Here is an 11,776-nt window from a genome sequence, read left to right on the forward strand (position 1 = left end):
TAAACATGTATCTCAACTAGTATTGTTTTTTGCTGCACATTTGATATTGAGTTTGAGGGTGAATTCCCAAATCGTTTTGCTGGAGGTATTATATAACACACCATTTCAGCATGTGTCAATATGATTTTAGGGTGGTCGTGATAAGGTCATCTATCAACCTTCCAAGGGTCTAAATAGATCAAATAACAAAGTGACACGTGTTATTTATCAGTATAAGATAATACGAATATCTACGATTTATATGCTGAGTTTGCTTTAATTTGGGTGTCCTATAACACCGTAACATATCCTTAATCATGCTTGGTGAAATAAAAAAGAAAATTATGCGACTTACTACCATTAATAATTTCACAATTTAAAACATAAAAAAAAATTCGCAGCTTCCCTCTTTTTGAAATTTTCACTCCCCAAACCCTAAAAACACAACCCTCAACTGCCTACCTCCCAAGGCTCGCCGACGGTTAATACCTCAACCGAGTCGCCGGCGAACCAACCCCCGTCGCTGCTTTGGTTATAGATTTCGTTTTCGGGTCTTGTAGTTCAACCTTCCCCTGCCCCGCTTTTTTTCCCCACCCTGCTCTCGCCGCTCCCCCACCCACTTCATTGCCCCATCCTCTGTTCGGAGTTTAGTGCGTCAACCGTCCCCTTCCCCCTCCCCTTGTGCGACAGAGTTATCCCTCCCCTGTGCTTTAGTTTCTCGCGTCCCTCACCCCTGTGTGTCAGTTTCTCGCGTTGGTCAGTCACCCACCTCTCATTGCTGTCTTCGTGCGTCTGGTCGGTACAATCCCCTGTTTAGTGATGTGGTTGTTTTGGGTTTCTCAGACCTCCCCTTCACATGCAGTTGTTTAGAGCTTCCCTTTCCCCTCCACCTGTTAGTGTCGGGCTCCCCTTTCCCCCATGTTAGTGTCGGGTTGGTTGTGGCCATCGACAAGTATTTGTCAGTTAGGTCAACATTGATGGTTTAAGGTAGTAACAGTAGAATATGTCGATTTTTGGGAATATGTGCTGAAGGACAAGGTGGATCACGTTGATCGTGAGCAAGGACAAGGCGATGTTAGATTTCATGGTTGGGACGTATCTTTTGCAGTTTTGAAAACTAGAGGTGTGTTCAAGGACTCAATTTGTTTGACACTCTTCTTAGCATGACATTGATCTTAATAGTATTTGCCTTGAAACTTCAAATTCGTAGGCGGCACTCCAGTTGCACTGGGGATTTTTAGCATGTCGACTCATTGTCGTTTCTCCTACTTTATGGAGAAACCTAATATACTCTCGATCGAGAGCAATGAGTCACACTGGAATGTGACTCCTCACATGATTATAAGCTCAAATCCCAAGTGATGATAGATCGTTGGGATTGCTTGTGAGACGCGACACTCGCTGTTAGTTGTTCGTTGTTCGGATCGCGATCGTCATTCGCTTCTTCTACCACTTCTTGCATCCACCATCACATGCACTGACCATCGACCCTCTTTCTACGCAACTTTGTATCATTTTTACTTATTTCTGTTTTAGGCGGAATGTACGAGCTTCCTAAGGCTCCTTTAGTTTTGTTTGTTTGTTTTAGCTTGGATTGTATTATCATTAAGTTGTACTTCCTCCTTGATCAAGTGAGATGTTAGACTCATCTCGATGCATACTATCAAATTATAACTTTTTTATATTTTTTTACATGTGCACAACTAAAGATATCAATGATTAAATAATTAGCGTGTTGGGTTGCGTAAAAAAGCAAACGTTTCATTTAAAATAGAACGGAGGAAGTATGTTGTTTCCATCTAGGTTTGTTGTTTATTGATAAACCGTCTCATTGGGCTTTCTCTTCGACTTTCATCTTCGAGTCAGATGTTTTGAATACCAATTATCAGGAATGGAGTTTTCACAAATTATTATAATAAGCGGTCTAATTTTAACATAAAATTAGACGAACTCAAGATTAAATTTTTCTAACAAGCTCATTCCATTTTACTCTAACCCAACGCTATCCTAGTCATTGCTTCTCTTCTCCTTCCTTTGTTTTCTTGACTCTCGTATTACAACAGACAATTTCAAAAAATAACTCAATATTCTTACCGAGCGGATTAAGCTAGTCACTGAATGGTTAGAGAATGTCATTACTAAATAGATTAAAATGGCCACGAAATAGATTAAACTAGTCCCTAAATTGATTAAACTAGTCACTATATTTTAAAAAAAAATGTCATGTTCTCTTCTTAATATTGGGCTTGGACCGTGTCTAATTGTAAACTAAAAGTAGGGGGTCTTTTACAAGACCGGCCAACTGTGGACTTTTCCTTTCCTATTTCTCTTTTGACTCTTTTAATTTCATTTACCCTCTCCGCGGAATTCATCCTCTGTTTTTAATTTTCTTTTTGTTTATTTTTTTTCTTGATCTACCCATCTTCATCCATCCTACATTGTCCAAAATTAGCTTATTTTTGTATTAATTTGGAATTTATCAGAATTAAATACATTCAACTTCTGTATGCGCTCTCAAAGATCTTTCAATTTTAAAGAAAAATATTTTTACTTAAAGGAAATTTTTTAGATGTGGGGTCAACGAGGGTAACTTAGTGTGCTACTACACGAGTAGTTACCCGTGTAAAACAGAAATCATTACCCCATCCATCATACCAAAAAGCTAGTGGACAAATAGTTTATTGATTTTGTCTTCAACACTTATAAGTCGTACACAAAACATGTATGCTCTTAAGATTTTTCTTATTAGCGAGCAAGTTTTTTGGATGTTAATTTTTTTTTGGATAGTTTAAATTTATTTTGGTTAGAGTAAATGGTTCTTGATCATGGGAAAGTTCCCTGGTCATACAAGAACAAGTCTAATGCTCCTACCCCGGTTTTTTAAGGGTATGATAATATGATTGTACTAATACGTATTTAAGACAAGTTCGAGTTTAGCTCCATAATCCTTGTTACACTTGAGGGGAACGCCAAAATTTCACTCTCTAGCTTCAACACATAAATTTTGAAATCAGATGAAGATAGTCTTGATTAGTGTTTATATTAGAATATTACAGCTCAGGAATTGTCAGTTTGTCACTACTTTCAGGGAAAGCTAATTTCTTACATAGTAAGCAGAATCTGTCTTAGAGGCTTTGTTTATTTTAAAGGAAAACAACTTTCTCCATTTTCGTTGTTTGGTTAGACAAGAAATTTGAAAAGGAAAAGTAATTCTCCATCCTAATTGAAAGTAATCCGTCTTAGGCACGAGAGTATGTCAAGGGAGGATCAACTAACAAGCCAGGATCATCAATCATCATGAACTTAGGCTCAGCACATTGGCTAGGCAACTAATCATCTACTTTAGTTTCTTTAAGACTGAATTACTGCATCAATTTCATCATGTAAGTATATTATCTACACAAATCGAGCATAGTAAATCATTGTTCAAATTTGATTATACTATTTTTTAAAAATAAAAAAAGTAAGGAGAAAAACATTAGATAACTTTCTATTCGAATTTGATTATATATGCATTTTATACTTCATGAATTCTTCCAAAGTATACACCTTTTTTCTTCCTATTTTTTTTTTTAAAAATGTACTCTTAAGTCTTAATACTTCTTCAAGTACCTTTCTTGACAACCAAGTTAAACTTGGCCTATTAGTTGGGGTTGCGCCTTCCAACCTTGATGTTAGTCGTTGGGCGTTTAATTTCTAATGAGGCACTTTGAGGATAAGTAAAGTATTTTCCCTACCACCCCTACTCTTAGAATATCTAACCTTGACCCCTATAACTCATACCAGATTAACTTTGCGAGGTATAGGTCAACTCAGTATGGTAGGACACTTCATCTTATCAATAATAAAAAAGTACCTTTCTTGACATCCTTCTCAAAAAAAATAAATAAAAAAGTACCTATCTTGACATGAAGTTGCATTAAAATAAGAGGGGAAGAGAGTGAAAACTGTGGCAAGGCCTTCCAAGTTGAGCAAAGCTGTTGGTTCAAAGCAGAAGTCTTTGTAATGGGTCGAATAAGAAAGCCTTCTCCTTCCTCTGATCTCGACTCTACTACTATTGCTGGTATCATTCTTTCTCTTTCCTCTCTCTCAATTTACCATCTTTTTCTCCTTCTTTTGTGGCATTCAATTTTGGGTTGTTGTGTTTGTTAAATCTCTCATTTATTGTGTTTTTTTTCTGGGTTTGAAATGACATTTTTTGGCCTATTATACTTATGTTGTTATGCATGAAAGCTGAACTTACAAAGAAGTAAATTGCATGAACTTCTTACATAATTAAATTGGAGTAATTGTAAACTAACTTGGGCAGTTCTTGAAATTTGGACAAGTTATCTTGTAATAATGAAATTGGTGTTAAATAAGCATGAAATTCTTACACTTAGGTAGTTCTTGAAATATGGGCTTACACTAATTAATTGGTGTTATCTTTATCTCTAACTTCTATGCTTAAAAAGACAGACAGATTTACTTAATGCATCGAGATTAGAACTAATTTATGGGGTTACAAACAAAAATACTTACCTTTTTATATTCTTCTTCCAGTTTTTGGAATTAAGATTGTTTTTCTTTTATTTTTGGGGACATAGATCTGTTGTGGATAAGCACAAAAAGAACCTCTTTTGGTGCTGATTTATCCCTGTGATTGAAAAAGATGGGAGGAAAATGGTTCAGAAAAATGTGTGCTTGTATTTTATAGGAAATTAATACCTAGTTCTCTTTGAAATATATGGTCTTGGTATCTTAATAGGATGTTGTTGAAATGAATTAAATTTCCTGTCAGTTTTTTGGGCTATTATTTTATTGGAGATTGCTACAATCACCATTCATCTGTGCTTTAACTATACAGATGAACTTAAAAAATGGCAATTCCTTTGCATTTTGCTTCTTTGGGATGAAGGGTATGCTCATACTACATACTTCCTCCATTTTGAGATACTTGCGGCACTTTAACTTTTGCACTATTCAAATCCTAGAATCGACCATATTTTTTTTGTTATAATTTTAAAAATCAAAAGTTGTGCTTCTCCTAGTGTTTAGAGTGTTGCAACTTGCAAGTATTTTGGAACCAAGGAAAATTTATCCATAGTAATTTAAAGCAGAGAAATTGTTCTTTGAATATGGGTTATAAAAAAAGGCCACAAATTCTTACTGTGTTTGTTGTTCGATACTTGTATCTGTGATTTGGAAGGAGGCTAGGTTCTAAGTTTAAAGCTTTTAAGGAAGTCAGTTGACTGCATTGGTTGATGACCCCTGTAATATTTGCAGAAGTCTTTCTCAAGTACTAATACTACCAATGTGAATTTTGCAAACATTTAATACCCTTATGGCCTTATCAGAGCAGACTGGAGTAGATTGTAGTTTGTTGAGCTATCGTTCTTCCAAATCTTATGCTTTACATAAGTCATGACATAAATATTTTGTTTTCCTGGTAGAAATTTTTGGAGACGGCATATCTAAGCATCGCTCCTGTTGGCTACACGTAGTTGCACATCACTATAACCATGAAAAGAAGATAACTTTGGAAGTAGTTAAGGAGATAAAGAAGGGGTTTAGGCACATTTCACCATGTTTTTTTGGAACTTTTCCACACCGTAAGCGTTCCAAGCGGAAGAGTGGCCTTCATGTTATCCCTAGCATAAGAAAGAAGCTAGACACTGAAACATTTGAGCACTACATGGAGTAAGCTCAAATTCTCAATAATTCTTCAAGAATGACCTCTTTTTCCTACTATTGGCCAATTTGACATCCGTATTCTGTAACTATCAGGGTAATTTGGAAAAGCTTTTCAGAGAAGAAAAGGATGTCGTTTGCATACCTTGATAGTCTGTGGTTTTCATTGTATCGAAAAGCTTCAACTAGGCCTAAAGTTCTGGCATGGATTAAACAGAAAAACATCTTCTCCAAGAATTATGTGTTTGTTCCTGTTGTTTGCTGGTAAGTGGAGCGATTTATCTATCAACCTTAGCTCTTAAACCATGTCAATTTGTCATCTGAAATGTTTTTTTTTGTGGTTCTGATAGGAGACACTGGAGCCTCTTGATATTTGTCCACTTCGGTGATAGTTCCGACTCAGAATCTAGAACCCCATGCATGTTGCTGCTTGACTCACTTGAGAATGCGGATCCAAAGAGACTTGAACCAGAAATAAGAAAGTATGATCCTTCACTATTGTTTCTGTTTTTGCTGCATTTATCTTCTAAATTTGCATCCGGTACTTGTTTGTCTATGATCCTTCACTATTGTTTCTGTTTTTACTGCATTTAGCTTCTATGTTTGCATCTTACCTACTTCTTTTGTCTTGTTAAGTCAGAAAATGATAAATGTGCTATTATATCATGATTTAGTTTGGTATTTTCCAATTCAATCCATTCTAGTAATTCTCTATATCTTATTTCTTGGCTGTCTTATGTGCAGGTTTGTTGTTGATATTTATAAGGCAGAGGGCAGAAAAGAAGACAAGGATGTGATTTCCCGAATTCCTCTCTTGATCCCTAAGGTGTTATGCACTGAAAGATGTTCTTACCAACACTTTGATTCATGCATTATTGGAACACCACATTAAATCTTTGTTTTTTCTTTGCTTTCTAAAATTGTGAAATCCCATCATAACAATCTCCTTAGCCTTTACCTAAAAGCAACGCTGATTTCAGGTGCCTCAACAGAGAGATGATGAGGAATGTGGAAGCTATGTTCTCTACTTCATCAATTTGTTTATGAAACTTGCTCCTGAAAACTTTAGCACTTCTCAGGGCTACCCATACTTTGTATGTTCTCGACTTGCACCAAATCTTTAAAGTTTAACAAAATGTATATTCCATTACTTTTTGAGGTGATTTTGTTGTCACACTGCAGATGACAAAAGATTGGTTTGATCTAGAAAGCTTGGAGTTTTTCCGCGACAAGCTTGACAAGGAACTGTCTGGAAAAAGGCCTGCGACAAATAGCGATTCTGGTGCATCTCGGCAGAGGTTGAGGAAAAAGAGCGGTGTGATTTTGTTAGATGACTGACCAAAAGTTCCTTTCCCTTAGTGTTGGCTGCATATTAAAAGTATATGTTTGTAGCATACTTTAACACAAGGGCAGAAGGCAGAAGCATTCTAGTCAGTATGTAAATGTGTCAGACAATATATAATTGATTTGTATTTTTTGTGCTTCTGCATCTGAAACTGATTTAGATTATGTAAGCTTGTACAGATAACTTGCATCTAAATGTTAAATTACTTGAACTTTTGTAGCAGAATTTTCTTATGGAATAGCACTTGTACAAGAGATACAGCCTGTTTGATAACGAATAGCAAATAGTTTTTTTTAGGTGTAGAAAGAGCCAGCATATGATGTTCGAAACTGACTTGTAGTCATCGTAGAGAATTAATACAGTGTATTTGAGTAGAAAGTTATATGTTAATGCACATAGCTATAAAACTCCATATCTTGATTCCAACTATAAAACTCCATATCTTGATTCCAAAACATGTTTCTTCATTACACAATACTATTGAGGACAAAGATTACTATTGAGTATTGACATTTGCATGATACTTTTTTCTCAGAAAACCTATAAGTTTATTACTCTTTATTGCCATTCATGATTGTCTGCCAAACGGATCGCTAGAGTATTTAGTTATGGATACACTTGAATCCGCGTAATTGAACCAATTCTCCCCTATGGAAGTAACATATTTGACTCAGATGAAAAACAAACCTTTCTTCCAACTTGAACAACTTAGTAAATCTAAGTAAAGTCAGTTTTTTACTACAAGTCTACAACAATCTCAAACATACAAAAACAAGATAATTTTTTCTCCTAATTGTTTCGTCCTTCACTCATGTTCCAAAACTCAACTTCTAGCTCAAAAACTTGCAAAAGCGTCAGCTCAGCTTTCACTTGTACATCCTCCAATGCTTTCGATAAACATCGGTTAGCAATTATCCGGAGGGAGTCACAATACTTGCCAAATCCTTCATTACCCCATCTCTCACAAGCTGCTCGCAGTTCTGGAGGAGTTTTGGCATCATCTTCAAGGCAGTGGGCAAAGCTGAGCTGATAAACAGCCTCAATTGCCCAAAAGGCCGTGATTGCCACTGTGTAATTGACTTCTGGTTGCATCAGGCTTTCTAGAAACCTGAAAATTGAGCACATAGTTTAAGACATTACTACAAAGCTATGATTGTATCAAAAGGTTGTGCTTCACAATATCATCTCTATTACTTTGATTATGTCATACAATGTCTTCATCATTGGGTCCGTCTATCAGCAGACCCTGTAGCTTTCTGAATGCATCACTATTTCTAAGGATGATCCATGAAGGGAATTTTCGAACATATTACCTGCAGTAGTTCTGGTTTGTCTTTTGAGGAGTGACGGCATTGAGCTGTACATCCCATTTTGCAGCTTCTTTCTTGAACCAGTGGATTTCATCATTCAGAGAAGCCAAACCAGCCAAAATAACTTCCATATCTGATTCATCATCTGACTCCTTACAAGCTTTCAAAAGCACGCTAGCGACAAAAGGAATAAATCTCCTGACGAATAAGTAATCCTGACCCTGTATTTGAAGCAGAGAACATTATTACTTCCGATGTCAGTACCATTAGCTTCAACACAGCAGCAAAGATGGCATCAGTACATTAAGTCGACACCACGATTTATGGAGGGTTATGTAGAGGCTTATTCTTTCGATTTTAGAGTAAAACCTTTCAGGAAAAAGTAATTATAAGGGCCGATAAGTTCTGGAAAGAAAAAATATGATTAGATAGGCTATCTAAATTCGATTCACAACTAAATTAATTTCTGAAAAGGTCCAATAAGTTCTATCCAGCGAAACTCAGACAAAATATAAAGAACCTTGAATGGCACTTACAAGATACCGAACTAAATACCTCAACACAATACAAACATTCTATATTTCCTCTTCATTTTGCTATTACAAGTACCAACTTGTAGATGTTCCTCAATGGAAGGCAAAAGTGCATTATTAACCGATAAAAGAAGCAGATTAGTCTATTGCAAAGCATTGAAGCCCCTTAGGTGATATATTCCTCTATCCAAATTGTTTATTAGCGTAGCTATATTATGTCATATTGTCATTCCTTTAGGAGTGTCCAATAAACCATTAGGGTGTGTTTCACTTCTCATCACCTAAAAACACCGCGCTTTATAGATAAGTTCTAATAAGTTCAGATAAGCAAAAGTCACCACAAGAACACACCTTAAAATCTCCGACTTCTACTCATTGTCTATGCAACAACTCATTGGTGTTTGGTATCATGTTTTTTCACAAAAGAAACGGAATCAAATAAAAAAAGTCGTTTCTACTTGTTTGGTTAGTGTGTAAAGTAACAATTACCGTTACTTGAGGGAAACACATCCCCCAAGTTGTTTCCATTCAAAAACCTAAGGAAACAAATAACGTTTCACTCCTCAAACAAGAGGAAAGGGAGTGGGTTATATTTATTTCTATTCCATTAGGATACCAAACAACTAATAAGGGTAACACTTATTATTACCCTTTCCCCTCCTTATCAAAATCCTTTCCATTCCGTTTACGATATTCATACCAAACACCCCCAATTATTCATAATTTCTTAACGACCTATTTCAGAAGATTAACTCATTTCATCCCATAAATTTGGCCACCTTTCCTTCAATGCAGAGACATTCTTACAGTTTATTCTTGGGGATTATTCCACCATCAAAACACATTGCTTTCAACCTTAATTACATATAGAAAAAACAATCCCCGAGAAATTCCAATAAATCCCAATATTCATAAAAATCAACCAATTTAAACCCAAAATACATTTCCCAAAACAAAAAGAACGTAATTAGCATAATTTTTCATACAAAAACAGCCCATAAAACTAAAAAGAGTAATAGATTTTGACAATTACACAATTGAATTGCTAATAGTATTAAACTGGTAAAGTGGTAATCTTTGAAAATAGTAGAGACAAAGAACAAACCAGCCAAGTTTTGAAAGAGGATAAATCAACAGAACCATCTCGGATAGAGTGAATAAAAGGGTGTCGAGTTGCTGCAGTGTAAACTGAATCATGTTTGATTACCCAATTTTCTATGAACTTCATCTTCTCTCTTTCATCTGCCATTTTTACCGTTTTGACTTTTTTGTGTCTCTAATGGGGTAATGCCTGCTAAGTGCTTATGCTAGGCGTTTTAGCGGTTTGTTTGAAAGCAGATTATAGAGGTGGCTGGTGCCATGTACCAACAACTGGCATCCAATCTGAATTGTTTCTCATATAACAAGCCACCACGTTACAAGGATGTTTTGGCCTAGCCGTCGAATCGTTAAGATTGAGGTGCAGTGGATAAGTAGATTATATGAATCCCCATCCTCTTTCTTTGTACGGCCTTCGTGGCAAAAAAAAAAAAAAAAAAAGGAAGCCACCATGTCGAGTTGTCGACTCATAGCTAGCAAATATTTGGTCCCGTAACTTCAATTTTATATATTAAAGAATGAACCATTAAACCAAGTGATATTTAATATTATCATTTTAAAGTATAATATTAATAAATGAAAATTTTCCTTACTCAGATCATAGCCTGAGCTAATAACTAGTTTATTGGTTAAACGATGTTATCTTATTAAGGTTTTATTTCAGTTCATTTAGTTCAACTACTTTTCGCTCACATTTTTATTTCAGTCATATACAATTCATCTCGCTTCAAATTAGTTTAGTCTAAAATAATACGGCCTAAGCTAAAGGCATATGTACTTTTTTGGTAGTTGAACTGGATTACATATTATTTGGGTTGTTTCATCTTAAACCCTAGGGCCCGTTCGTTATCGTTTATTGTTTCTAATTTTTTTTGAAAACTAAAAACCAAAAATAGGAAACCAGAAAAAGTGGTTTTCACTTTTTAGATCTCAGTTTTCAAAATCATCATGTTCCCAATAAATTTGATTAATTTTTTTATTCATCATAGGACATATATCATACAACTTTGAAAATAAAAAAACCACAATAATACTGAACGGACTCGTAGTTATTCTCATGTTGGTTTTGCTTGACAAGCCAAGTTTGAACAAAGATTTGAAATCTCATTTGAGCTTTATCCATGTTCAGACACGTATAAAATCTTGTCAAGCTTAACTCAATTGGTTCAACTTGACTCGTTTGCAACACTGGCTGGACTAAGTCATGTTTAAGTCAATAATAAACTAGTTAAAATCTACACAATCCAAACTTAGCCTTTCTTTAATAAATAATACAAGGTGTTTTTTATCAGAAAATATATATACTTTGTCCGTAACAAAATAGATATTACACTTTCTAGATATAATTATAACAAAATAGATGTTACACTTTAGGCAACAATCTTTGTCTATCTCTCTCTCCTATTAAGTAAAAAAATATGTTTTTAAAAGTGTCATATCTATTTTGTTAAGGAGGAAATAATAAGAAAGTCATCTTCTCACAAGTATGTCTTAATCAGAAAATGAAACATTTAGCTACTCATGTACCACCAATTGGCCATCAAGCAATACAGGTACCATTCTCAAAATGATCAGAATGATAACGACTTAACTAAAAGCAATAACACATTCATAGTAATAATTTTGAGGAATGATAATATTGATACATCTCAATATCTGAAATTCTAAATAAATAAAGAGAAGACTGTGAGACGTTTACACCAAATTACCAAAGAATAGCTGTGATGGGTAAAAACATATGTTTGGCAAAAGGCTATATGCCTGTTTGTCTGCTGGTGAAATGGACTATCAACTTTATGTAGACGGTAAAAGAATAGTGTCTTACATTACATACCACCAAT

The 11,776-nt window shown here is 35.2% G+C and overlaps 2 protein-coding genes across 2 annotated transcripts; one reads left to right on the plus strand and one right to left on the minus strand.

Annotated features, from left to right (window-relative positions):
- Window positions 1-3,886: 3,886 nt before the first annotated feature.
- On the plus strand, window positions 3,887-7,219 carry LOC104888418 (probable ubiquitin-like-specific protease 2A). The gene is made up of 7 exons (XM_010673386.3): window positions 3,887-4,042; window positions 5,412-5,658; window positions 5,746-5,913; window positions 6,000-6,131; window positions 6,394-6,475; window positions 6,630-6,743; window positions 6,832-7,219. The coding sequence occupies exons 1-7, from the start codon at window positions 3,985-3,987 to the stop codon at window positions 6,985-6,987; spliced, it is 957 nt and encodes a 318-aa protein (XP_010671688.2). The 5' UTR covers window positions 3,887-3,984; the 3' UTR covers window positions 6,988-7,219.
- Window positions 7,220-7,664: 445 nt separating this feature from the next.
- On the minus strand, window positions 7,665-10,217 carry LOC104888419 (bifunctional TENA-E protein). Its single transcript, XM_010673387.3, has 3 exons — window positions 9,943-10,217; window positions 8,308-8,525; window positions 7,665-8,102 (listed from the first exon to the last, which is right to left on the minus strand). The coding sequence occupies exons 1-3, from the start codon at window positions 10,084-10,086 to the stop codon at window positions 7,784-7,786; spliced, it is 681 nt and encodes a 226-aa protein (XP_010671689.2). The 5' UTR covers window positions 10,087-10,217; the 3' UTR covers window positions 7,665-7,783.
- Window positions 10,218-11,776: the final 1,559 nt, after the last annotated feature.

The sequence above is a fragment of the Beta vulgaris genome, chromosome 3, assembly GCF_026745355.1.
Source record: "Beta vulgaris subsp. vulgaris cultivar EL10 chromosome 3, EL10.2, whole genome shotgun sequence".
In the NCBI taxonomy this organism is placed as follows: Eukaryota; Viridiplantae; Streptophyta; class Magnoliopsida; order Caryophyllales; family Amaranthaceae; genus Beta; species Beta vulgaris.